We start from the raw sequence: 27,536 nt of genomic DNA, 5'->3' as shown, positions 1-27,536 counted from the left end.
CAGCCACCATCAGCGGTGTCTACTGACAGCGGTAGGCGCGTACCCCTCACCCCGGCACCCGTCATTTTGACTGCCTACCCAGTGTCACAGTTAGGTGAGACAAAATACTAGGATGCTTTTGAAGGCAAGTGGCAGACACTTAATTTGAACTGGCTTCAACAAAGAAGGGAACGTACTGGCTGATGTCTTTGAGAAGTCGGGGTGCAACGTTGGTTCATCTCCCTACATCTACTTTGTCCTTCTGCCTTCTCTGTGTCAGCTCCACTCCTGAACAGACGTGTCTCCTCATGGTGACAAGATGGCTGCCAACACCCACAAGCTCCCATCCAACCGTCTCAGGAACTCCCTGGAAAAACAGAAGAGCCTCACATTCAAAGTCCCACAGGTCTGCCTATGTCACGCAGGATGCGATGCTGTGATTGGTTAGTCCGGAGACACAAGCCTGGCCCTGCAGCCCCACCCGAACCATGGAGAGTGGGGCGGAGAAGCGGTTCCCCAGGGGAAGATGTAGTCTATACCAGGCCTGGAAGAACGGGGTGCTGCAGGGCCAACCACAGCCAGTGTCCACAACAGAAAGCAGGGAAACCACTGGCACTCTCTCAAACAATTTTTGTTAGACTCGCTGTCAGATTTATTTTTGGGATCAGCCAATTTCTTTTAGCCCTCGAGCACACGTAATTGGCATGTGCTCTGATGTGTGGAATGCATTGTGATAATTTTATTTCACTTGGGACTCTCTATATAATTGATGGAGCTTTTAAAGCAAATAATGTGGAGCCTGGTTCTTCCCCCAGTGAGTCTTCCAATGAACCACGTGATGGACTCAAGAGGAGGTACACGGCTAAGACGGGGACAACATGGAAAAGTACTTAATTACCCGGTTTCTGAGCATGTCCAGGGTTTCCGCTGACTAGGGTGGATGGGAGGAAGAAACTCCAGGATAATGGGAAACTGCATAATGGATTATGTTACTCTCAATAAATCCCCTGAATTTTAGGGAAACAATCTTCAAAAGAGTCATAAAGCCCATGAAGAGGCCACTCGAGGGGATGCTTATCTAGATAAATCGCAATATTCTTAACGGCTGGATTTTGAATCAAAGTTGAAGTGAGAGAGAGGTACAGTCTCCGAGATACAGCCGCACATCTGTCAGCCTGGACAAAGTTGATGAAAAATAAACAGAATGACCTTGCCGTGCCCTCGGCCGCGGCCCTGAAGTGTCCTGATCTATCACGTCTCTTCGGGGCACCGTTGATGGCAGAGACAGTAAGGGATGATCAGGAGCGTTGGCAGACTTTAGGGGAGGAGAAGGACCATTTCTTGGAGTCCTCTGCAGAGGAAAGATGTGCTCATCATTCCTCCAAATGACCTTTCATCAGAGATTAGGGGACTAACGAAACTACACTGGTGGCAAGGAGTGACTCGTCGATGACACACAGAAAATAACTGAGGGTCATTATAAAGCCAGGGTATGAGTTCGAGAGGTGGGGCTGCTTCTTCGTTATAAACTCTGCCCCTGGAATTGGATAGAACTTACTTGGAATCCTGACTTTGCCATTTAAGAGCTGTCGACTGTAGACTGGTCACTTCAACTTTTTTTGACCCTCATTTGTTACATCTATAAAATGGGGATGACGGTAGGATGAATTTTGTTGAGTTGTCAGAAGGCCAAACAGTGATTATAACCCTTATCACCAGCTTGCCCTCGAATCATGTGAATTGTGTGTTTCCTTTGCGCACTGCTTAGCCTGGAGCCCAGGAAGACAGCTAGTGTTCCAGCCAGGGACTTTTCAGTTGAAAGTGACAGAGTCCCCAAATAAGCTTAAACAAGAAATTATGAGCTATTACAAGTGAAAAGTATATGGATAGTGCGGATTTCAGGCCTCGCTGAATCCAGGGCCTCAAATCAGGACATCAACACAGTCTTTCCAGCGCTTGACTCCATTCTCCTCTGTGTTGGGTCCATCTCCAGGCAGAGTCTTGCTTCACAGTGGCAAGGTGGCTACCAGTGGCTTCAGGCACATTTCCTTTCTTCTCCACAATTCCAGTGCATTGAGAACTTCCTTCTCATGTATTCTAGCAAAAGTCCTGAGGGTGACTCTGATTCGTCCAACCTGGCCAAGCCCTGAACCAATCACTGTGGCCAAGTGGATGGGATCTATCCATTGGCCAGATCTCGGTCACACGGGTGCCAAACCCACCTGACCACGTGGACAAAGGTTGGGTGAGTCCTCAAAGAAGAAGGCAAGTGCTGTGACCAGGAGGCAGGGAATGGATGCTGAGGGGGCAACAATAACCAGTGTCTCCCACAGTGGCCTTCCAGGCTAGGAAACAAATCAATCAGTGCAGCAGTAAGCGGACAACTGGGCCCCCAGAAACAGGTGGGCACTGATGGTGTTGGTTCCCAGCCCACTCCTGATTCCCCTCGTGCTCCTTGCTCCCGACACCCAACCAGGTGGGTCCCACCCAAGGTGAGCAGGACTAAACCCTCAGGTTCCCAAGGCGGCACCAGCCGCGTGCAGAGGCACCTCCCCCCGGGGCCATTGGCTCCTTTCGCCACTCACTACAGTCACTGTCATCAGCAATCATCACTGATTTGGATTTTTGCAGTTCCTCTGTACCTTCAGTTTGCCCAGAATACAGCGTATGTATTTTATTCATTTCCACAGACTTTTTTCTCAAAGCTATTTTCAAGAACGATGAGGCTCTCCCTTCGCCATGCAAGCAAGAGTTCCCTGGTGCTGTCTGCCCTCTGCTCTGTCCTCTGCCTAAGGGACGAGGCGATGAAACTGCTCTAGTCCTGGTCCTCCCCCCAGCCCCTCCCTCCTCCTCCCTCTCCCTATTCTCCCCTCCATTTCTCCTCTCCTCCCTGTCTGGCTTAATGCTCTCTACTCTTTAAATCTGAGCTTTCCATAGCTTCAGTTATAGGCAAACCAGCTTTGTGATTGTTATGTTATATGTGTTTTACTACAATAATAAAAAAAAAATGGGGAACAAAGCTTAGCTGGATTCTGTGGCCTATCCAAGGCCCTACGCCTATGGCCTGTTCTCTCTCAGCACAAAAAAGGGGGCTTGTTAGAGAGCTGTTAAAGACACCCAATTGAGGGGTCCTCCTGGGCATCGTCAGAAGGACTGAAGAAGAGTAGAAAAGGGAGGACCTTTCTCACCTGCGAGTGGGTGCTGTTGGCTGTCATGGAGGTGCCACCTCCCATCGGGGTGCTCTGGTGGTTGAAATGGCCGGTTAAAATGCTGCCTCCTCTGATTCTCCGGCTGACCACATTCTCTTCTTTTCTCAGCTCTGTGTGGTTGGGTGTCTTCTGGTCTGAGCACCCTGTATCCTTGGTTGTCTTTGCACTTCGTTCTCTCAACCAGATTAGAAGACTCCGAGGGCAAGGGCAGCGTATATCGGGATCCCTCAGCTCCGGGTGCCTGATAGGCTCATCCCGCGTGTGTTGGTTTTGGTCCAAGCCTCAGAAGGCAGTAGACCCAGGGAGCGGTCTCAGCAGCCCTGACATTTCAACATACCAGGACACTGCCTTCTACCCTTTTCTCTGTTTTAGCGGATTAGTATATTTTCTCTTTTACCAGCCATCCTCCAATAATTTTTTTATTTTATGGGTGATGGATATTTTAATTCCAAGGAAATAGATAATCATGAAGAGATGTAACTCCTAGCCCAGTGGGAACAGAAGATAATCCCAGTCTTGGGTTTTCCTAATTTTCAAAGCATGGAGCACAAAAAATAAAGCAGAAGTCCCCTACAGAACATTGGTCCTTATTGACGGCCAGTGACCCTAAAAGATGGTGTCTTTCAGTCTCCACTGCTAGACTTGGATTTGAGGACCTGGCAGAATGGAAGGGGAATTGCAGGGGTGGATTGAGAACTATTTTAGTTACAATGGCTCTGTAACAATTGCCCACAATCGAATGGTGTAAAGTCCATTTATTATGCCCAGGGGTTCTGTGGGTCAGGATTTAGACAGGGCACAGGGGCACAGCTGGCCCTCAGTTGGAAGTCTTGAAGGCTGGGGGCTGCAGGCATCCGAGGCTCATCCAGACACTGCGGTGGTTGGCGCTGACTATTGGCTTTGAGGCCTGTTTCTCACCATGTAGGTTTCTCCATGTGATGGCTCCACGTGGGCTCGTTTGGGCTTCCTCCCAGCATGGTGGCTGTGTCCAGAGGCCAAGTGTCCTGAGAGAGAGTCAGGTGGAAGTTGTAGCACCTTTTAGGACTTCGCCTCAGAAGTCATTCATGTCACTTCTGCTGCACTGTTTTTTAGAAGTGGATCGTTCAGGCTAACGGGGTCGGGGGGAAGGGTTGCTTAACTCCACCTTTTATGGGAGGAATGTCACAAGTCCCCTAAGACATGAGGAGCAACTCCAGGGCTTCAGACCTGTTTCTCTTCCTCCCCAAGGAAGGGCTGTGACTCCTTGCTGAGCTCTGGCTTCCCAGGGAAGGCCACCTCCCATCCAACCCAAGCTGACGGGGTGGGCAGTGGAAGGAAGGGAACTGACGGATGACATTTGGAGCACGGCCTCTTTTAATCATCCTTCCCTCCAGTCAGGGAACTCTGGCAAGAGAGGGGCCCCGGGCTCCCTTGGTGCCCTCAGAGATCAGCAGTCCAGGCCCTAGTCCATGGGAAGCATTTATTCATTCAGCCACAAATCTTTCTTCCTATGTGCCCAGGCACTGTTCTCTGCACAGATGGCCTTGGTAAAGAACAAAATAGACCAGCCCTCCTCTTCTGGGCGGGCTCCGTGCAGAAGACAAGTCTCAGGTGAGCTGCGAAAGCCTCCTGCCCGTGGACTCAGACGACCATGAAGGAAATACAGGGCGAGACCTGAGGCTTGCCTTGGGAGAGGAAGCTGCCTCTCTTGGAAGCCACCCCTCTGTGCAAGGGCTATAAGCAAATCCCGGGGACACCCTAGGACCACTAACCCTGCTTCTTGGTTCACTTTGCTCCCAGGCCACTGCCCGCATCCACTGGCTCTAAGCTCCTGGGAGAGGCAGGGAGACAAGCCACTGCCTTGAGTCACGAGTGTAGAGTGTAAAGTACAACCCGGGCCTTGGCAGGCGGGTCTTAAGGGTAAGGTGTCATTAGGTGAACACTGAGAAAGGTTGCTTTCCCTGAGCCCCTGAGATGAAAGACAGCAGCCGTTCTGCGCTGCCTCTTATCTCTCCTATTGCTCCAGGGGTGGGGACTGTAGGTTCTGGGGCAGCAAAGCAGCGGGTGGGGGCGTGAAAGCCTGCGTGTGCGGGTGCGTGTGAGTGTGAGTGAATGTGCGTGTGCGCGCGCGCGTGGCCTCTCGGCAGCTGTCTTGGCCCCCACCCCACACCCCACCGCACCGGGCCAGCGTGCCGCCCCCCCCCCTCGCTGTGCTGGGTGCGCCGCCACCGCCGCCGCTGGCCACTGCTCTCTGCGCCTGCTCCCCCGCGCCTGCCAGGCGACCCTCGGTGCGCCCCGGGTTCAAAGGCCCCGCGCCGCAGCTCCAGCCCCTCCGGGGGGCGGGGAGGCAAAGGGGGGTGGTGCGGGAGCCTGAAAAGCTGGAGCCCACAGCCATCCAGCCCTGCGCAGGGATGGGCAGCTCGCTCTGAAGTTTGTGACTGCCGCAGCCAACTCCTGGCCGAGCCGGGACGCAGCGAGCTAGCGGCCGGCCTCGAACCCCCACAACTGGAGGGCGAGGCCCGCTGTGTCCGGCTGGAGCGCCCGTCCGCAGCCACAGGCGTCTGTCCTCCCAGCCCGGTGCTCCCACGCCTGATCGGGGTTCATGGAGCTGGGGCTGTGGCTCCTTTTCGGGGTCACAGTGACCTCCGCTGCAGGTAAGCGGGCGGAGCGGCGCGCCTCTCCTGGCGGGAGCTCACACAAAAGGACCCTGGAGTGGGGAGTGGGGGGACTAGGGGAAGGGTGCCTTGTGGGGGGGCAGCCTCTTGCCTGGGCTCGCCACCTCCTGGGGGGCAGAAGCTGGCCGCCCGGACTACTGCGGGGGCTCTGGAGGTTGCAGCCCACGCGCAGACGGGAGACCAGCAGCCTGGGCCAGCTTGGTCAATTTTTCCTGAAGTTGGGACCTTTTCAAAAAGTTTGCAAACTTTTCAGAAACTGTGTAAAATGATTGCAAAGTTTTGAGAAAGCGTGCAGAAATGCTTGCAAGTTTCCAACGGGTGCAAATAGCTTGCAGACCTTGCAGAAAATGAAAATAGTTTGCAAGCTTTCCACCAAGTATGCACATAACTTTGCAGACTTTTCAGACACTGGGCATGTAGCTTTTGTAAACTTTTCAGAACAGTTGGCATAGCTTGGAGCCCTTACAGAAAGTGCACCTAGCTTGTAAATTTTGCAGAAAGTTTGGTGGTCGCCCTCTCCCTGGTTTCGGGGTCCGGGAGTGTCGGGGGCATGTGCACCCAGGAGCTCAGGAGCCCCTCAATCTGCCTCCTGCAGGATTGGTGCCTCGCCCCCAGCCTGGAGATGCTGGCAGAAGCGGGGTACCCCAGGCCACTCCTGCAGCCAGATCTGAGGGGGACATCGAGGAGACTGTGGCAGCGAAGGCAGTGCAGGGTCCACGCCCCGAAAGCCCTGGGCAGACGCAGGCGGCCGAGGGAGGCCCCGTGCGCGGCAGAGCCCGGCGCTGCACGTGCTTCACCTACAAGGACAAGGAGTGCGTCTACTACTGCCACCTGGACATCATTTGGATCAATACCCCCGAGTGAGTGAGCCCTGGTGGGGACAGGCCTGAGGGGCGGGGCCTTCCCAGCCAGGCCCCCAGCTCCCCACTCCCACAGGATTTGGTCCCACCCGGTCTGTTGAACTCTTGCTGGGTCTCCTGCCAGCCCAGGTCCCGTCTGCAGGTCCCGGTGTGATCCCCACCCCTTGGAGGGCCCGACCAGGGAGAAACCCAATCCCAGAGTTTCTGATCCACTGGAACGGAAGCCCTCCCTGCTAGCCAGTGAAATGAGCCAGCCAGAGGGATTAGATACCTGAGAAGTCCCTCTGAGATGGAGAAGGCCCGAAAGTTATCTCCTGCCCCAGGCGCTAAGTGGGCCATCCCCCTTCCTGACCCTGCCAGGTTCCAAGGAGTTTCAAATTCCTTGAAAGCAACCTTCTCTCCAGGGAGCGCTGGGGTGGCCTTGGCAGGGCCTGGCAGAACCTGCGTATCAGGCTGAGATTCCACGGGCGCCAGGCTCCTTTCCTCCCAGGGGCTGGCTCCTGTTGCCCACTGTCAACCACTGCCACCGCCACAGATGACCTCCCCTTCTCCGCTCCAGTTCCTAAGAACTGTCTCAGGACTGAGACAGGGCTGCCTGATTCGTCCTGGGTCTGTCTGCCTTGCTGTGAGGTCTACCCTCTCCAGCCGCCATGGAAAGGGTGCTGTGCTGTGGGAAGGGTTGCTGGCTGTTTGGTTCACGTCCTCAGTTCAGGACCCCCTGTGTGTAAGCATCGTCCTACAAGCAGCAAAGAGGGCTCCACCTTGCTAGTCACTAGCCCTCTGGCCTTTGCCTCCTTGACCTCCAAATCTGAGACTTGGACCAGATGTCTCAACATTCTGCTCGCTGGGTATTCTGGAGGTCTCCTGGGACTCCCAGCACCCTGCTGGGTCTTCTGGTCAAGGAATTGGTGTAAATGGGAATCCTGGGGTTGGAAAGGCAAATTTGTCACTGTGTTGGGAGCTGCCTTAATTTGTGTCCCTCACGGTTTCCTTCATCCCTGAACCAATTAACCTCTGAGCACTCTGGGTGACAGCTTTGATGGGCTCACTTCCCACCAGGGTCCATGGACACCTGGAGAATGAAGTGCAAAGCAGGGTAAACCAAGGGGTCGAATGTCTTTCATACCAGGTGACAAGACCTTTTAACTACATGTAGGATAGATCTGGAGAGTCACCCATATGCCAGAATGACAGACAGGGCGGCTTCACCCGGCAACCTGGACACAGGCTCAGGGTCAGGGCTCAGAAGAGTCCTCACTCAGTTGGATTCTCTGTCGTTGCCGTCTTAATTAAGAGTCTTCATACTTTTTGAACCAGTCTCCACGTTTGCATTTTGTCCTGGGCCTCACAGATTATGCCGTTGATGCTGATTGCAGACTTGACTTGTCAGGCTGTGTCTGCTCAGGCTTGTCCACACAGTGAGCCCTTCGTGGGGAAGACACAGGGATGTGTGGTTGGGTGGGGGTGGGGGCGGTGTGCTCCTGGACAGGCCCGGCGTTGACTGATTGCCTTCTTCTCAGACAGTGATCAGGGTCAGCATGTCTTACAGCCCCCATCACCCTGACACCTGTCCCCATTCTTATCCTCCTGGCATTGTGATGTGACCAAACCCAGGACTCAGGGAGGTCAACAGCGGGACTGAGTTCTGCCTTGGCAAGAATCCCAAGCTGTGGATCTAGAAGGAGAAAGAAGAAACCAGCCAAATCAGGGATAGGGGGCTGGGGACAGAGGAAGTGAGGGTGGGAGAAAGGAGAGGATTTGGAGACCACCTCAGTTCTCTGCCCGTTCCCAAGTTCCCAAGGAAGCGGGGAAGAGATTGTTTGAAATGAAATGCATCCGAGAGGCTAAGCAAATACCCCGCGATCTGTTTGAAATCCTGTCTCGTAATTTCAAGTTGTCTTGTATGGCCCGAGATGAAGCCATGGATTTTTGACTTTTTCTAGGGCAGACAACTAGCTAACCTTCCTCTCACAGTTTGATTTACCTCTTCCTTTCTTTCCTGACCCTGATTCATTTTAAACATTAGGAAAGAAGGATTAAATATGGTGTTTGGGAGTCCCGTGAACTACTCAGGAAGCAAAAATGACAATAGCCAGACTTGAGCGTTTTGAAGTTAGACAAGCAAAATAATTCCTATAAGGAAGATGTTTCCGGATAGTCTCTCTTTTTCTTTCTTTCCTTCTCCCCTCCGTCCCTCCCTCCCTCCTTCCCTCTTTCACGTCCTCCTTTCTTCCTAAAACTCTCTGTTGATAGGTAGACGAGTCCATTTGCTATCTTCAAGACATCTCGGACAGAGTTGCAATGTGAGGAAAATGGGCTCTAGGAGCAGGGAACATAGGCCTTTGGAGAAATGAAAGAATCTGAAAAATGGTTGAGTTGCGCTAAAGGGACAACGGAAGTGCACAATGAAGTCTTTTCCAGGTCCCGTCACAGCCCCACCTCTTGAGTGTTTCCTTCTCTCACTTAGCTGTCACCCCCTCTCCTTTAGCAGACCCTCCTGGTTTCTGAAACTTCTCCACGGTGTGATTTGCTACCCGTCCCTGCTGCTGCCTGCTCTGGGAACGCAAAGAGCCTTGACCCTCATGCCTAAACCAAAAATGTTGAACTTGGGTGATTTTCGGGTTTTGGTTATCTTTCCTCTTACTGCCCATTCAGTCACATGGAGATGGACTCAACGATCTCCTTTGGAAGAACATTTGCAAGGCTGAGGGCGTTCTATGAGTGCGGCCAGTTATGCCACAGTTAAGAACCTAAAAGCTGCAGGAGTTTCTGCTCAGATCTGCCCTGCATCTCGTATGGAAAGTTAACATCTAGTTCAGGTGCGAGAGACCAGTTACTCCCTGAAGTATCTTCCGGGTATAAGATCTGAGGGTCCCTGGTTCTCCCCCGTTCTTTCCCGTGCTTAGTTCTTCTGGACCTGAGCTTGGGCAGCCCTTTCTGTCAGCACACAGCACACAGCAGAGCCCAGACATGATGGGCTTGTGGCTGAGTCCTGCCGCCTGGTGATGGTTCCCTGTTTTTGTTGTCACCGAGTTTCTAGTTGCCAAGGCTTTCTTCCACAAGTGAGGCTTCTTGTCCCAGGGTGCGTGGATGCTCTCCACAAGCCCACACACCCCTGCAGACGGCCGTGGAAGAGCGGATTTCTCCAAGGACATAGGCCATAACGTCCATTGTATCCTCCATGGCCCCAAAGAGGACGCAGGTGTGTCCTGGGTGCCTGCAGTTCTTGCCCCTGTGGAGGTGGCTGAGATCACAGCTAGTCCACGGGACCATGAGATTTTCATGACTTTCCTTGGCCGTGTTAGGGAGCCCTCCCCTCCAACCTCGCCTCCCCCAACAACCCTCCATTGCTGACATAAAATAAAAGCAAAACCCCACATTAGAGAAAAACACATCCCATCTCTTGGTCATAGAAAATTGGCCAACAATAAGATAAGGGAGAGGTAGTGAATAAGCAGTCCATGTGCTTCCGTACTTAAACACATGGGGCTGTTCTCCATGGGGACACTTAAAAAACAGATGTGTCCTGTGACCAAGTGGGGGATTGTGTTAGTCAGGGCCTCCAGAGAGAAGCAGTAAGACCTGTGTGTGTGCGTGTGTGTAGATATGCATGTCTATACAAATACACACACACACACACACAGAGGAGCTGATGTTGCAGTCTTGAATCTAAAGGCATTCTGGAGGCAGAATTCCCTCTTTAGAGTTACCTCAGTCTTTTCTGTGAAGGCTTTTAACTGCTTGGGTGAGGCCCACCCACATTATGGAGGATCATCTGCTGATTTAAATAGTAATCACACCCAAAGCATGTCTTCCCAGCTAGCTACATCTAGACTGGTGTTGGAGCAGGTATCTGGGTACCATGGCCTAGACAAGTGGACACATACAATTAAGCACACAGACTGTCCGTACCCCACAGTGGGCCTGCCATCCTGTGCCTGCCACTGTCCCCCTGGCTGGAGAGTTAAGCCAGCCCATCAAATGGCCCAGGGAGCTGCAGGACACCCAGAAGGAGCCCTCCTGCCTTCCTCTCCACTTTGTTCCCAAGGATTGCGGGACGCTGCCATCTGTTAATCCCGCCAAGGGTATAAGAAGGAGGTTTCGTGATGGTGGGAGGGTAAGCATGTTTCCCACCCGGGCTGACAGGTAGGGATGGATTTATGAGAAGGTCAGTGCAGGGCGTTTGAAGTTAGGACCATGCTGGACAATCCGGGCTTTGTAACTCCTACTCGTGGGACGACCTCAGACCTAGGAGCTCTGACTTGCCGTATGGCCTGGGGGTGGTCCTACCTTCTCTCTGTGTCTACATGTAAGGTGCAGACATCAGCTCAACTCGAGGACAGTGACGAACCTGGCCACTCCGAAACATGCCGTGCTGAACTCAACCAGCAGGAATGACATTCATTTGGGGTTCTTTTTCTCCCCAAAGGAGTAGAGTGAGAATAATAATGGTGATAATAGTTAATAGAAACATTTGAACTTGTATTGAAGGCAACGATTCAGCAGCTTCATCTCTGCCCCCTGTGTTGTTCAAGAAAGGCGTCTCAGCACGTCTCCCAGAAGGGATCTTCCAAACCGTAGGACCTCTCAGTGGAATGGAGAAATCCGGTACCCCAGCCTCCTGCTGACGTGGGGTCAGCTGTCCACCCACCGTGTGATTTCAGGGACCCCAGTAACAGGTACCCGACCCATGAGCCAGGATGGGGACTGTTGTTGCTGGAGACACAGACAGGGAGGCAGAGGGACAGTCTTTCTGGTCGTCATGGTGGTGCAGATGATGGCGATGGTGGTGCAGATGATGGTGGCATTGGCTGTGATGCCTAAAATTTGGATGTGAGGATGGCATGAGAAAGTACCAGGGACGTGCTCCGACAGTGGCTGGAATCTGGTGAACACACCATACCACGAAGACAAGACCATAAATATAAGTACACAGCCTCTGGCCAGGGGCTGTTCCTCTTGCCTGCTGTATCCGGTTCTGTGGTTGGAGGACGCTGTGAGTCGAAAGTTCTTCCTCAAGTACTGCTGAGGTCGGCCTCCTTGGACCACAGCCCTGGTCTGGGCCAGCCTCGTGGAGTGACACTTACCAAGCTGGCACCCACGGTGCTCGGTGGATGGCCTATTAGCACTCAATTTGCATAAGGTTTACAGATCCTGGGAAAGGCGGCCCAGGCTGCCACTGTAGCTGATAAGCCACTTGATAAGGACACTGGTGACCAAAGGTTGTTTCAGGCTTGAGGAGATTTGGTCCACATTTTCTGTCCCTCCTTCCTTGTTTTCTATTGCTTCCCGCTCACCTGGGTACACAACCGGAATGTTTGGGGAAAGGGGCCAGGTGTGCTCAGAAGCCACTGGCCTGGGGCTCCCTCTGTTAATGGGGTGGCGGGGCAGTGGCTAGGGTCTGGCGTTTCGGGATAAGTTGAAGGATCTGTGTAGAACCTCTTGTTAAAGGCTTCACGATGAGATCTTGGGAAGGGGTCTGTCTGCACGATGGTCTTGTCTGGACCATCAGAGGAAACATACAACGCCTTGCAATTTGCAGACTGAGGACCCCATAGGGCCCTGAGACCCTCACTTCCAATCTCATCCAGCCCAGGACCGGAAGTGTGGGTCACCAGGAGGCGATCCCAGGAAATACTATGGACACCTGTTTACAAGAAATAAATAAATAAGGACACATAAGAGAAGATGGTATCGGCCCGACCACAGTGACCTTGAACTCAGGTATCTGACTGATCATGATTTTACTCTCTGGCTCTTTTCCTCCCTTCCTCCATTTCTATGTGCTCCTTGGAAATCCGGTGCATGTTCAGGTCCAAATTTGGAGTTTGAGTAGCATATCTCTTAGGACATTTCAAGGAAAGATATATCTGTAAAATCTGAGGGCCTTGGGGTTAAATTTCAGAGTTTGTTGGAAAGGTCGACTCACATAAGGTGACCTTCCTATTGGAGTCGTTGGGCCCGAAAGCCCCCTTTTCTGCCCCACAGTGGGTATGAGAAGGTGAGGACGTGTCCAGGAGCAAAGATGGGCTCAGTTGAAAAGTAGCTGATCCCAACTGGATGAGAGAAAGGGACGGACTTGAAGTTGGGGGATGTTTGAGTTCAGCAAGAAAACTTGCTACAAAGAGGTCGTGACCCTGTGTGACCCTGGAGGGAGAATTTGGATTTCTGCTAGATGAAAGGGACCTTGCAGCTAGGAACTTGGCCTTAAATCTGAAGGCACATAAAAGGCTGTGACATCTCTGGTGCAGTTTATTCCTGCAAGAATTTAAAACAAAGGCATCTGGGAGGCAAACAGTGCTCTCCCTGAGGAGGCCCCACTGGCCGTGCTGGAGCTCCTCTCAGCTTCATCCCCGCAGCTCTCCCTTCTGCCCTGGATCCGCAGCATCTCAGCACGTCTGATGGAGGCTAGAGAGGGGTCCCCTTCAGACCTCCAGGTAGCCCCGTGTAACCACTGCTGGCAAATAGATCGGCCGTTTAACAAGGGAATGACCTGCTTTCCTATGTCATGTTTCAGATGGAAACAGAGAGTTCTTAAAAATAGGACACCCACACAGCACGCACTTCCCTCTCTTTGGAATAGGAAGCAGTTTCACTTAGAAGGAAAATAAATGCAGACAATGACCTCTTGGATGAGCTGTGTGTCCAGACACAGTGAGGGCTGCTTCTAGCTCCTGCTGATTCCCTCAGTTTCCCAGGAACGGACAAGCAGGACAGGGTGTCTGGTTGCCTCTCTCATCTGCCCCAGCTTGAGGGTCTGAAGAGCCAAGAGCTTTTGGAGAACACAGGCCTCATCTTTTATGGCCTTCTCAGGGCCAACTTAGCAGGAGGGCTTCATAAACAGCAGCCAGGGAGCCCGGTGCCCTGGCCCAGTAATTTAAAAAGCAGAAACAGATTCATTTCAGAAGTTGATGAGAAAGGCACGGAGGCCGCCGTGCCCGAGGAGTCAGGCTTCTTCTCTGCGATGGCATGAATGACCCACGGTAGACATTTCGCCATGACCTGGGGAGCGTAAAACAGCTTTGCCAAAAGTCAGAAGCAAGGCAGTGGGAAAGCGGTGGTATATGTGTCTTTTCTGGATTTTTATGACTGATTTCCAACTGGGTCCTTGCAGGGTCGAGGATACGGTGAGGTGAGTGACACAAAAAAAGAGCGAGTGCAAACTATAAGGAGAGGCCGAAAAGTCAGCAATAAAGACAAATAAAAGTTATCTACATTGTTAAAAACAATCAAAGTAAGTGCCATGTCGTAATTGACACAATATCAACATTTTTAATAAAGGCAGGATCCGACGACCCCCGTCGCCCCCTAACCCTGGCCCTGGGTTCTGGTTTGGTGCTAAAGCCTGCATCTCTAGGGGGCTCAGGTCCTCTAAGTTTGGGGTAAGTGATTAATGGATCGGAGCTACCAAAAGGACATGACACAAGGACGCAAACAATTCCATTAGGGGGAGAATGAGAGCGGCTTTGTTATCGTTGCGAAGGGAAGTATGCTGTTGTTCAGTGGGGTTTTCCAAGGTGAAATGTCCTGATACTAGCAGGGTTGTCTTCTCTTGCATCCTGTGGATTATTTAGTTCTCTTGTTTTCTGCAGATTGTTTAATTCTCTTGCTTTCTGCGGATTGTTTAAATGGATATGTGATAGTGTATATAATTTTTTAATCCCTCTCCAAATAACCCCATCTTAAAAAAAAAAAAAAAAGAAAACAAGAAAAAAAAATCCCTGCTCCTTGTTTTACCCCTTCTGTTTCCACTGCTGGGAACTATTTTGGGCCACATCTGTCTGCAGCTTTGCATAAAGTTCTAATGAGGCCATGCCAAACAGACGTGGGCTTCCCATGCCTCCATGCGACCTGGAATTCTTTGGGGTCACTGGGGGTTGGGGAGAGAAACTCTAGCCTGACTCGCAGGGACACATTTGGGTTAGACCAGATGGAGGGGAAACCAGCTGATCTGGACGAGTCTGTGGACGGCACCATTTGCCCACCTGTTGGAGGGCTTGATTTCTCTCACTTTTTTTATGAGCCGGAACTCTCGAAAACCCCATACCTTACAAAAAACACAGAAGGATTTTTCTGTTGCTCTCCTCTCTTTGACCCCTGTGCTTCCTCTAAGTATCCCTCAGCACACGTGTGCCTGGGGTCAGGGACGACCGTGTCTGTGTCCCCGTGAGCTGATGGGACGATACAGTGTGTGGCATTGGGGTGATATTTCAGCTCAGTTATAGGGTAACAGGACATGGGAGAGTGGAAACGGGTTAGGTCAAAGCTTTCTAAATACAGTTGGTGGGGTCCTGGGGACCCCTTAACTTAAGCGAGGCAGGAACCCCATATTCAGATGTGGCTTGATTGATGGAAGGAAGGGCTAGGGTCTTCTCCAGCAATTGTGCTGTGTGGACATGTTCAAGTGACAGAGGATGTTTGAGAATCTCTAGGAGGCATTTGGAGCTGGCCAGGCCTTTCCAGAAATCCAGCCCTTTCATCTCAAGCCCAGAGGGAGGGGAGCTACCCAGGGGTTCTCCGTGAGCTAGTCTTCAATTTGGACCAGAAACCTGTGTCTGCAAACCTCGTGGAGCTTCTGGTTTCACCTCTGATGCCTCTCTTACCTGTGCATTCTGGTTTCTCCTTCATGGTGCTGAGAGGCCTGCAGGGCTATTATCCGGACAGTTCTTCTGCTTCGTGTAATCTAGAGACCCATATTCTTTCTAGAAAGACCCTCAGAGACCCACCAATTGAGGACGACAATGGTAGAAATCCCATAAATCAGCCAAGGATTCTATACGTTTGGGAGATTGAATGTGACCTAGAAGTCATGGCTATTTTAGACCCTTCCTCCCTCCTTCCGTCCGTCCATCCATCCTTCCCTCCCTCCCTCCCTCCCTCCCTCCTTCCCTCCCTCCCTCCCTCCCTCCCTCCCTCTCTCCCTCCCTCCCTCCTTCCCTCCCTCTGTCCCTTCCTTCCATAACAGATGTTTATTTTTGAGGTAATTGAGGTATTATTGAGCACCCACTCTGGCTGCCTTCGGTGCAGAGGTGACCAAGGCAGAAACTATCAGTGACTTTGGCTGGACAAAGTCCAGCTGTTGTCGACCCCTAGGGACAAAAAGGAAGCCACACCTGCAGTACAGATGAAGACATGACCCCTCTTCTTACATCTGATTGGCGGGGGTCAGTGCTCAACTTTCTTTGAACATAGTTATGATTCTGGTAAAATTCCTAAACAGTTAAGTCCTGGATAAACCCCAAAGTTGGGTTTTGGGGGTGGGGGTTGGAGAGGGGTGTCTTAAAAAAAGATAACCACCAAGCCTAGCATATTGCTCCTTCCTGCCTGATATTTCCTGATACTCGAGGGTCGTGGGAGGAGGATTTTCCACACTGGCGGGTTTTGGATGAGCAGTCAGCCATGGGGTCTTCTGAACTAAAGATGCAAGAATTTTCTGCCGTGGAAGTAAAGCTACAGATTGCCTGTTCGCTCTACATTGTTTGTGAGCCGAAGGTTTGGGTGATAGTCTTTAGAATCAGCAAGTATGTGTGTTTTCTGCTTGTATAACGAGGTCGCTGAGGAGCGGGATTTCGTGGCCTGTTTTCTTTCCTGGACGTTAGAGGGACACCCTCTGGTTGTCTGGCATGAGGCCTGGTCTACAGCAGACTTTCACAAGCGTCTGATGAATGGACATGGAGTGCGTTCCCTGGAGGAGAAGACTTCCGAGGTGGTCAAGCAAGTGTCAGGGGGCCGGGCTCTGCACGTCTTGGATGTGTGTGCTTGCTTCCACCTGCCTAAAGGACAGTGTGGTCCAAAGCAAACATTTCACAGTGGGCACACCTGGGAAGAAAGGACTCCAGCCAGCTGAATGTGCTGGGTTTTGTCCTGATTCTGAACACATTCTTTTGTGCTTTGTTGCAACAAAGAAAACCTCTACTTGTCCCTGGCAGCTGGAGAGTCTCCAGGTTTTCCTGTGAAACCCAAGAGATCATGGTTGCATCAATCTCAAGAAAGTGACTTCTGGGTCAGCTAGAGGTCCCTGGTCGGAAGCAACAGAAACCCAGTCCAGCTAACAGCATGAAAGGAGTTATTGGAAAGACACAGGGTAGCCCACACACATGTAGGAGGAAAAGCACCAGGCTCAGAAAGGAGAGGTACCAGGGATAGGACCGGGGTTCCCAGGGCGCAGTGGCACAGACAAGGCAGGATGGGGACACCTGGCAATGAGAGGCTCAGAGTACTTTCTGATCTTGAGTTGCTCCACTCAGTTGTCTTGGTAGAGAGAGGGTCGGTTGTCCAGCTTGAGTCGCTTGATGAGTCCTTAGGCAGGCGGAGGTTAGGCGTTGATTGGCCGTCTCACCAAGACCTCACACAAGGATGGAGGGACAGTTCCCCAAGGGGAAGGTAAGAGATTGGATTCTAGGAGATGAAAACAACCTACACTGGCCCCAGGCTCTAGAGATTTCCAGGCTTTTAAGTCGTCTGAGAGAGGCAGTCCTGTCTGAGCTTGTGTTGCCCGCCCAGTGCCTCCATGCTTTTGTGCACAGTGGGAGTCCCCTGGATGTTTGCTGAAGTGAATGGACGCTATTCTCGGCCTTTGCATATTCAGCCCCTTCCTATAGTTACTGCACCCTGTCTTCAGAACAAAATTCTTAGCTAGAAGTTCTTTCTGGTTAAGGTTACAAAGATAATAAATGAAGGCGACCTACACTTTCTCCCTTGCCCAAGAAGATATTTCAAAGCTCCAGGAGCAGGTGAGTGGTACCTTCTAAGGAAGGAATTGAATAAAACCTGAAATCGAGCCGTAGTTAGAAAGCGTGTTGGAGCCTAGAAGCTGTTTCCCTGGGGAATGGTAGGAGGCGGTATCTCATGACCACGGGGGCCTGGCAGCTGGGGGCTGCCTCCTGCCTGTCTGCCTGTGGGAAACAGTTGTTTCTCCTCTTCTCGGCCACAGGCCTGGTCAGGAGCGTCACGCCTTCTGTACAGTATATCCCCTGGGCCTGAAGGCAGTATCCTCCTTGCTGTCTCATTTCAGCAGGAAAAGTGTGACCTGACGGAGATCGATCATCAATTTGACATGGGGGATCGTGAAGTGAAAATGTTCTATTTGTTGGGGAGACAGTCAGTCAGAACTGGGTTTTTTTAAAATTGAAAACAACTATACTTATAAAAACAGCATTAAGGACTAATTTTGTCACAGTGTCCTATGACCTGCCTGGCTTTGCTTTATGGGACAAGCCACTGGACCAGGGGCTGTAAACTCAAAAGGCCCGTGAAGGTAATAAAAGTGAGCAAAGAAGGACAAGTGGAAAGTAACTGGGAGTGGTGGGTGCTGGGGTGAATGGAGTGGTACTGACTCGTGACTTTATCACTCAGCTCTGGACAATTGTCTCCATAATGGAGTGTGGTGTTAGTATAACTACCAGTTATTCAAAAGAAGCTGGAAATTGGGATGTTTATGTGAAACTTCCAGATTAAAAAAACAAAAAAACAAAACCAACAATAAAAAACCCTGTCGATTGAATGAAGCCCACAAATGCCAATTTGCTGATCTCTGTATTAGGTTAAAACTTTGGGTGAAAAGGGTCACTTGTCTGTCTTGTTCAGGGGTGTTCAGTCTAGTCCAGTGCCTGCTCATCAGAAACACGCAGCAGATCTTTATTGAATGGCATTTAATGGGGGTGGGGTGAGAACTGGGTTTTTGAGGGAATGACAATTTTTTTTTTTTTTTACAGATTTTATTGGGGAAGGGGAACAGTTTATTGGGGAATAGTGTGTATTTCCAGGACTTTTTCTTGGGGAACAGTGGTGTGTTTTTCCCAGGACTCATCAGCTCCATCCAAGTCAAGTTGTTGTCCTTTCAGTCTTAGTTGTGCAGGGCGCAGCTCAGCTCCAGGTCCGGTCGCCATTGTTAGTTGCAGGGGACGCAGCCCACCAGAGGGAATGCTAGTTTGATAAACTTTCCTGAGACTTTAGAATTTTGGCCACTGAAGCTCCTTCACTGCCTTTGGGAATATCTGTATCTCTCCTTTAAAAGCTTCTTGTAGAGAGAAATAAAATGCTTTCAGTGTGATGTTGCAGATGAAGAATGAACACGAGAGATTTGGGGGTTTAATATTCAATAACATTTATAGGTGACATTTGGAGAAAAGTGGCAAATATGGAACACTGTGATAAATAAGATTCTGACATCACCATCACCAATCAAATAATGAATGTTCTGAGTACATACGTTGAGGGGCAATTTATTACTCAAAGACACATGACACTAGACATATGTAGGTGTGCTGGAGGGGTCTTTAGTCTAAGGGCCGATGACGCACTCTTAGATTGCTCTTCTCGTCTGCTTCTCTTTTGTATGGAGCTCTGTGTTATAACTGAAACATTAATAGGTAGAAGAGATGCCTTCCTTGACGAAGAATTTCATGCTCCAAACCCTATAGGCTAAAACAATTGGGCAGAGAGTGTGCTAGTCAAAGGTTCTTGGCCGATTTAACTTCATTTTCATGGTTCCACCATTAGGTCTTTCCAATTCACTGTTCAAGAAACAGTAAATGACAAAGGGCACCAAGGCAATTGAAATACAAGTGCTTATTGGATGGGCAGTGTTGAATGACAGACAGACCAGCCACAAGAAAATCTGGCAAAGAATGGCATACACCCTGTACACCCAAAGTTTTAACTTAATACTCTGATTCCTTATTATGCCTCCTTATTGCTTAGTCACACATCTCAAATGTAGATGTGGTAGGTGGCACTTTTCTGCCAGATACAACTCACTTGAATTCCCAGACCAAATAAGCAAACAACAAAAGCGAACATTAATTTACTGCTAACTCTTGGTAAGTGTTTTTCAGGCAGTGCCGTGTCTTATCCAATCTGTCTAACAACCCTTTTGTAGATCAGGAAACTGTTGAGAGAGTGGAGTGATCTTCATGTAAGAGCTTTACAACATAATGATGGAATTACCAGATAACCCTTCTCTGTGCTCTTGTGTACCTTGCACATACCTGTACACATTGGTTTGTAATGTTTCCTTTACCTGTTTTCATACCCCGGTAGCATGTGAAGTCCTGAAAGCACAGACATTCATATGTCTTTCTGTATCTCAGTAACACTTAGAATAATACTAGGTATTCTCTCTCTCTCTCTCTCTCTCTCTCTCTCTCTCTATATATATATATATATATATATATATATATATATATATATATACACACTCTCTATATATATATACACACACACACACACACACACACCATCCTCTCTAAATATACGAGAGTGGATACTTGGCAAGTGTTAGTTTTATGGAATGGAATTTCATGGTTATTGAACTTTTTAAGTTGGAAAGAATCCAGAATTGCTAGACTAGATTATCTCACAATTAACTACAAGTTGCTGAAGCCATAGTCTTTATTTGTCCAACCTTGTGCTAGATCCATGGCAGATACAAAAGAAGACCTTCCTATTTTTGAGGAGCTGGGAATCCAGTCTTAGAGCTGGTCAAGAAAGACCCCTGTCCTGGGCACTGTGGGCTAGAGGTCTGCCTCTGTTCCTCCTCTCACCATGTCTCCCACCCCACTGTAAGGAGTCTGTGGGACTGAAAGCCACATAGTAGCCCTTCTTCTAGACCGTATTCCAATATTCAGGATCCTAGAATCTCCTACCCAAATGTTCCTGGGTCCACTTCAAGGGCTGTTTATGTATGTACCTTCCCAGGTCTGACACCCAGGGACAGAACAAGGCTCTACAGGGTGGCCAAAGGGTGGCTGCTTGCAGGAGGAGGGGTAGCTGGAGCTTGGGGGTGCATCCGTACAGGGGTGGGTAAGGCCTGCCTTCCCCTTGGTGTGGGATGGAGCAGGACAAAGGGAAAGGTGCTGAATCTCCTTGGGCTGCCATGTTTCAACATGGAACTCCAAGGAGCCTCAGAATTCTAAATTTAAGCCTTAACTTCCCGGTGTTTTAAAGCCATATTTGTTCAGGTAAAGGGCAGAACTCTTATTTAAGAGCTTCTCTGATTCATTTAAAACCTATACATTTCAACCTAAGGGAGGTGGGCTCCACTGGAGCTGGAACTCTTGTTAGGGACCGGCCCCTGCAGGGCATCAACTTCCATCATCCGCCAGCGGCCCAGGTCAGCCAGCAGAGCCCATGGGTCAATCGCCTCAGGCTTGGAGCAGGGGGTTCCCTGCCTTAGCACAGTGGGGGGGGGGGGGAAGGGACCCTACCTCTCTGTGAACGTTCTTGAAAATGGCAAAAGCTCGTTTGCATACTAGCTCTTTGCACTTGGCTGCTGGGGAAGAGAGTAGCGTTTCTCTGTTGACAAATACCACATTGCCTCCTTTCCTTACTTAAAAGACTTCCGCATGTTTTTGCGGAAGCTGAGTAGCTCTGTGCACACAAATGCATTGCCAAGTGACAGCAATTTCAGAAGGGCAGGTCTTGCTGTTGATGGAAAAATGGAAGCGTTGTTAGTCTTCCAGTGTAATTTTCACCAAGAAATGGGAGACTGGATTTAATGTCAGTGCTTAGAGATTTAATGTGGCCCTATTACTGGAAAACTAGACCTTTAACCAAATCCTGTCTCGCAACAATGTCTGTATTGTTTGGCTACCCCCCCACCCCATTTCCCATTCTTGAGGAAAAATGGGGTTTTTAGCAAAGGTTTAGTTCAGAACAGGACTGGACTCTGTTTGCCTTCTCCCTTCGATGAACATGGACCGCTCCGTTTGGGCCTGCCTCCATCTGAGCAGCACCCCAATGCGGTTCTATATAATAATATGGTGACATTCCTTAGCTCTCTCCTCCAACCCAGGAGGGAGGAAGTTCCGTTCAGGCATCAGGTCACGATGGAGCACCCCCACTTTGCCCTCACCCAGCAAGGCTCCACGGCGTGTGTTTCAAATTAGGGTAAATTCAATTTGGTGACTTGGAGAACGCAGAGAGATGTCAGGACCCCTTTTGGGTGGATGTTTGCGGTGCTGCGTAGGCTCACAGTAATCTTGGGGACTGGCAGGAACATCGAGACCTATTGGAGAAGTGACTTTCGATCACGTAAGTTTCCTCTGGTTATTAGTAATTTGTCCCCCAAGCCCTGTTCATTGGTACTAATGTAGTAAACGTATGCTTTTAACTTTTTCCCACTGAACTGCCTGGCAATCCTCTCTTCCTTTCTCTGGAGAGTGATGGTTTGGATATATACGAGCATAAGAAACAAATTTAAATGTTTATTGCTCTGAATGACACTGTCACCCTCCCAGCTCCAACTGTAAACAAAATTGGTAAACAGTTTCAGACTTTTTTCTTCATAAGAGTTTCCCCAAGGCCGGTTCTGTCCTGGGCCGCACCTCACAGGGCCCAGAGGGTTTATCTCTTCAAGAAAGCGGCATTTCAGGCCAGGATGCATCTCTGACTGTAATTACATTGTTGTAGGCCTATCAGTGCAGACTGCAAGGGTGCTGTGGGCACTGAAGTTCTGACAGGCGGGGCGGGAGCCAGGGCCCTCCTCGGGCTGCTGGGTTAGGAAGGCGTCCTTTTGGTGTTGATGGCCAGTCCCGGGCATTGGCTCAAGGACAAAGACTGGGACCAGCGTGCAGGTCAACGGGAATGTCTGTGTAGGGGTTTAGGTACAGGAAGAAAAACCTCTGCGAGGACCGTGGTTTGGTCTTGAAAAGACTGAACATAGCCACGTGCACACCCAGGCGTCTGCTGGCTCCTGCTGGAGAGCCTGGCTGCTGCAAGGATGTGGAGACTTTGTCCTCCGTCTCCCCCAGCACCCTTTCTGAGGGTTGGGGTAGAAAGGAAGAGTGAAGGACTCCCTCCAGAGGCTTCCTCAGACCCAAAGTGCAGGGGGAGGCTGTGGACACCAGGCCGTGGGACGTTGCTGCACCACACAGCTCGTTGCCATGTGAGCATTCTGTTACCTGCTCGCCAGCTCCATGCCCATGAGTCAGGGTGGCTGGCCATGCTTCTCCAGACGTGGCCCTGACACTGCTCTGTCCTTTGCAGGCAGACTGTGCCCTATGGACTGTCCAACTACAGAGGAAGCTCCCGTGGCAGAAGGTCTGCAGGGCTGTTTCCGCGGAGCCACCAGCCCTTGAAGTGGACACCACGCTGCACTTGTGTGCAGGGCGACGACAGGGCCTGCGCACGCTTCTGCACTCGGACTCTGGCTGTCGGCAGGTACGCCTCCCTCTTCGCGTACTCGTTTCGGGTACCAGTTTTCCTGAGGCAGGCAAGGGTGGGTGTGGGGGCGGGGGCATTGGTCTAACTGCCAGGTGGTGCAGGAGGGCTCAGCCATGCCCTGACCACAGTGGGCCTGCAGCCCGGGACGTGAGGGACGGAGCACACAGGGGCTGTGGGCCCTCGGCTCCTGGAGGCCGTCCCCATCTCCTGGCCGCCTCTCCGCACTGAGCCACTGTGGCCACGGCCGGGTCTGGTTTCCAGACTATTCGTTCTGGACCGCACAGCGCTTTGCCAAAACCTGAATAAATTGCCTACATACGCAAAATTGAAGAATTACCTGCGCCGTACCCCCCCACCCCCAAATATGTATTTTTAACTTCTTTAAAAACAACCAGTGGAATCCCCTGGGATCGTCAACCCCATATTCTCTCCTGCCAGTATAGGCTGGAACTGAGTGGGGTCCACTCATGTTTGAGGGGGACATGCAGCATCCATTTTCCTGCATTCCTCATCATCTTACTTTGTGGCCCCCGGAGGCCCCCGAGTGTGAGACCCTGCAGTCTATCACAGCTGCTGGAGAGGAGCTTTTGACTGCCTCAGTGTGGACTCAAATGAGTGAGCGGGCCCCGCCGTGACCGGGGGTGGCTATTTAACTTAGTTTTCATTTAACGGGTTTTTCTGTTAGTGCCGCTTGCTCCCCCTTTTCTTTGCTTTGGGCTGAGACTCACCCACCCAGCAGGCATAGCCACCCTGGAAACTCCTCTTGGGGCCAGGGTGCTAGGATGAGACCTTCAGGTGCCACCCTGTGCACACACAAGAAACTCGGACAGAACAGGTGCCACGGTGGCCGGGGACCCAGGATCTGCTGGCTGGCAACCCCAGTGACAACCACATTTTTCTTCTTGTCTCTCTCACATCCGATGAGTAACTGAGGCTCAAATAGGCTGCCCCTGACTGCGTGCTCAGCCTTCAGAAATGGTGCCCGGGACGTGGTCCTAGGCGAACGCGCTCATGTGCTGGCGAAGAGGAAGGCGTCACCTGACACTGAGAAACCAGCCCCAAGGAAATGCAGGCCGATTGCAGGCCGACGCATTAAAACCAGCCCTCTCACCACAGGCATTCAGGGACAGCAGGAAAACTGGACCGAGAAGCAGTGACTGCCAGCGGTGCCGATGGACGCCAGCATCCGAGGAGGTGAAGCTGCTTTCGTGGGTGTTGCACTTTGTGGGGCGTGGAGGACGTGTGGGGGTGGCATCTGGCCTGAGAGGTGGTCCGTGGGGCGCCACATAACAGGCCGTGGTGCCTTTGGTACATCGTCTCGGAGGACAGACAGAGCAGGCCGAAGCTGCAGACGGCCTGTCACTGCCCTGCCCCGAGCTAGCCCGCCCTGTGCCTTCGGAGCCGACTACTTGTATCACGTGGCTTTAGCGCAGTGATGTCCAGCCCTGGGTTTCACCGGGCACGGACAAAGCCAGCCAACTGCTCTGCTCGGAGCCCACACTGCTGGGGCCCCGCGTTTCGCCTCTGCTCCCGTAGTAACATGGTCTTTCCAGAAAAACAGTCATTTCTTCTTTTGAGCCACTGCCTCTGGACAGAGGTGAATTACAGCATCTCGGTAGCAAGCCCCCTAAGTCCCCCCACATTCGTTTTATTATTTTTTTTAACCTGCTCGTCTTTTTCGTCTGAGAGCCTTAGGGTTTCCTGCAGCCAAACTGAGTTTATTTGTCATTCTATCAGTCAGGACTCATTATTAATGCCCTGCCTACACCCCTGCAATGGGATGGTAATTTATGGTCACAAGAGTCGCCTGGACATGTCTTGGGTTCCTACAGGGACTGATCGAGGGAGGATTAAACCGGCCTTGGTATACAGGAGGCTTTCCTGATCAGTGGCAGGTCATTTCTAGTTGCCCAGAGAGGGATCTGTCAGCATCCATAATAAAACTGCAGAGGGAGAGAGGCCCGAGGCGGCATGAGAGGTCCCTGGGGAGCATGAGTCAGGCCCCAGCTGGTCCCCGATTTGCCTCTTTATTCTTTTTCTTCTTTCTCTCTTCCTCACCCCAGACTCAGACTCCTCTCAGCAAGGGAGGGATGTGATTAAAACCATCCATCCATTGCATCATTTATTCATTCATTCAGCAAAGATTTGTTGAGCACCTGCGACACAAGCAGTGTGCTAGATGTTGGGGACACGTCAGGTGACAAAGCAGAGTCTGCCTTCATGGACCTTAAGTAGTGGGGGAAGCAGACAGAAAACAAATGCATACAATACAGAGTGAGATGTGTGTAGGAGAACAGGAAAGCAGAACAGGGAGAGGAAGTATTGGGGGTGGCTGCAATTTTGCATTGGATGGACAGGGGCAGTCTCTCTGGCCAGGTGACATTGGCATAAAGGGAGAGGGGTGAGCCAGAAGGATGAGGGAGAGAAGGAAATTTCAGGCAGGGGTGCAAAGGTGCTGCGTGTGATCGAGGACGGCAAGAGAAGGACTGCACAGAAAAAGCATGACCTTGACTTTGCTATTTTTGGTATTGTTCTGTGGAATGTTGAGAACATGAGAATGGTGGCACAGGTGTCCCACTGGGTCCCAGAAAGCTCCTTACAGGAGCTTTTCTTGGGAAGGAAAAGCTTTTTCCTTATAAGTCACGGCCCCTACTTGCTTTCTTGCAAGACTCGAGTTCGTAATTCTGGATTCACATTCTCAGAGGGGCTGCTGCTGCCGTCCTGAGCTTGTGATAATCAAAGGTGGGACTAGGCTGCGGGAGAGCTCCTGGTGGCCGCAGCTGCTGTGTTATTATATTCACCTTCCTAAATGGATGGCAGGCTCTGAAATTGCCAACAAGCACTGGTGAGGAGGTTCGATTCAAAACGAGGACCCGGCTAGACATGCAGGGGGTCGGGGGAGGGGAGAAATCGCCTTTTTCAGCTAGTGCAAAGCTCTCCTTTTGTAAAACACCTCTTTGTTTCTTTCGCCCCCTTTCTCCAAGATAGGTTGAAATCAAGGACAGAGAGAGCAAGTAGGCTTTAGACCTCCACCATCCAATGCCAGCCCGGCAGCGGTCCTCCCCTCCCTGAGCTCTGCCTGCCTACTGCCCCCGCCTCTCAGGAGCCCTTTGGGAGAGGAGGCCAGCAGCGTCCTGTGTTAGGAGGCCTCAGTCCTGCTCCGACTCAGTTCACATTCCCACCTCTTTGAAGACAAAGAATGAGTTCTGCCTGGGGGAGAAAACCCACCCAAAGGGTCCTCACCTAACAATTCACCCCTACACCAAGAATGCCCCAATCCAAAAGGTCCCGGTTCCCACAACGGGAAAATGATCGCAGATGTGCCCTGGGGCCTGCTGCTCGAGGCTTGGGTTTCATGCAGGAAATTGGTTCGGGAGAGGTACGGCACGTTGCAAAGCCAGTGGCTGGCTTTCGACTTGACTTTTCCACTAGACATTTGCGAACTTCTTGCAAATGTAAACACGTGTTGTCTTGTAACAGCTGCTTCGAGCAGCGGGAGCATGCTGACGGCTGGATCCTCACAGATCATAGGTGCGACGACGTGGACTAGTGTGGGCCGCCGGACAGCAGCGGCGATAGAAGCGGATGCTAGATGTACAGGAGTCGATGAGCTTGAGGATATAGACAGAAGTTTTCATCTGTGCTTGTACCCACCAGAAGAATATATCTGAAAAAAAAAAAGGAAGGGTAAAAAAAGAGAAACCTTGACGTTGTGACGAGAAAATGAGAAAATTCATAGCTGTGGGTTTTGCACTAGGGGACAGGCAGCAGCCTGCGTGTTCTTGTCCAGTTGACTGACTTTCTGGGCCCTTTGCAGACGGCCAGGCCCGTGCACCAAAGGCCTTGTTTGCAGGAAGTCACTGGAAAGGCAGCCCCAGTTCAGGGCTATGAGGGGCGATCTCGTATTTGCTTTCATGAATAAATGTGTATCTTTGGAGGAATGGTTTCAAAATAAGCCACACACAGCCTTTGTAAATTATGTAAATTCCTATTTATCTGTATAATTGGCACCAACTGGGAGTGGTGACGCCTGACGGTCCACCGTCCCTTTCAGCTGCGCTCTTGCAGCCATGCTGAAATGACTGTGAGTGTCAAAAGGTAGTGCCATGCTGAAATGACTGTGAGTGTCAAAAGGGGTGTGTGAGGTCATCACGGGGCAGAGGCCACTCGCTTCCATTCCACCCCCTCCCCCCACGGCAGAGAGAGGAGAACTGGCCTTTGAGTGCGAGCGAGATCACCATGTGGGGAAAATTAAGATGGTGAATGATGGAGCACTGGCCTTGACCAAATGCTAAATGCTCTGTATTTCATAAGTTATTACAGGTATAAGAGCAAGTATCTACCCCAAGGAAACGGAAGGGATGTGCTGGCAGGATTGTGTATAGTTTAGAGAAGCGATTATTTATTACGAGACTGTTCTCTCCTCCAACTCCTTCATGTGGCTCTGTTAAAGATAAAGCCACTGTATGTAGAGAGTTTTTAAATTGGGTCCCAAATCCAAGCTCGTGTTCCTCAGAGCTTGAATTACATTTTTAAAACACATATGCGCTGTTGGGCTCAATGGTAAGATGATATCTCGGCGAGAAATCCAGATGCTAACACTCAGAAAATACTAACTGTCAAACGCATAATAAAAAGATGTCAAAGTTTGCTCTGATTTGTGGGTGTGT

General features: G+C 50.9%; 1 protein-coding gene across 1 annotated transcript; it reads left to right on the top strand.

Moving 5' to 3' along the window:
* Positions 1–5,684: 5,684 nt before the first annotated feature.
* EDN3 (endothelin 3) lies at positions 5,685–26,965 on the top strand. The gene is made up of 5 exons (XM_033094243.1): positions 5,685–5,821; positions 6,438–6,702; positions 22,690–22,863; positions 23,983–24,060; positions 25,855–26,965. The coding sequence occupies exons 1-5, from the start codon at positions 5,770–5,772 to the stop codon at positions 25,889–25,891; spliced, it is 606 nt and encodes a 201-aa protein (XP_032950134.1). The 5' UTR covers positions 5,685–5,769; the 3' UTR covers positions 25,892–26,965.
* The last annotated feature ends 571 nt before the right edge of the window (positions 26,966–27,536 follow it).

Source organism: Rhinolophus ferrumequinum, chromosome 23, assembly GCF_004115265.2.
Source record: "Rhinolophus ferrumequinum isolate MPI-CBG mRhiFer1 chromosome 23, mRhiFer1_v1.p, whole genome shotgun sequence".
NCBI lineage: Eukaryota > Metazoa > Chordata > Mammalia > Chiroptera > Rhinolophidae > Rhinolophus > Rhinolophus ferrumequinum.
This window is presented reverse-complemented; position numbering and strand designations above follow the sequence as displayed.

What these genes read in the sequence shown, in the direction of transcription:
- EDN3 (XM_033094243.1), top strand. Translation starts at nt 5,770, where the DNA reads ATGGAGCTGGGGCTGTGGCTCCTTTTCGGGGTCACAGTGACCTCCGCT. An exon ending in ATTTGGATCAATACCCCCGA is followed by an intron (nt 6,703 to 22,689) that starts GTGAGTGAGCCC and finishes TGTCCTTTGCAG; the next exon opens with GCAGACTGTGCCCTATGGAC. An exon ending in GGACGCCAGCATCCGAGGAG is followed by an intron (nt 24,061 to 25,854) that starts GTGAAGCTGCTT and finishes TCTCCAAGATAG; the next exon opens with GTTGAAATCAAGGACAGAGA.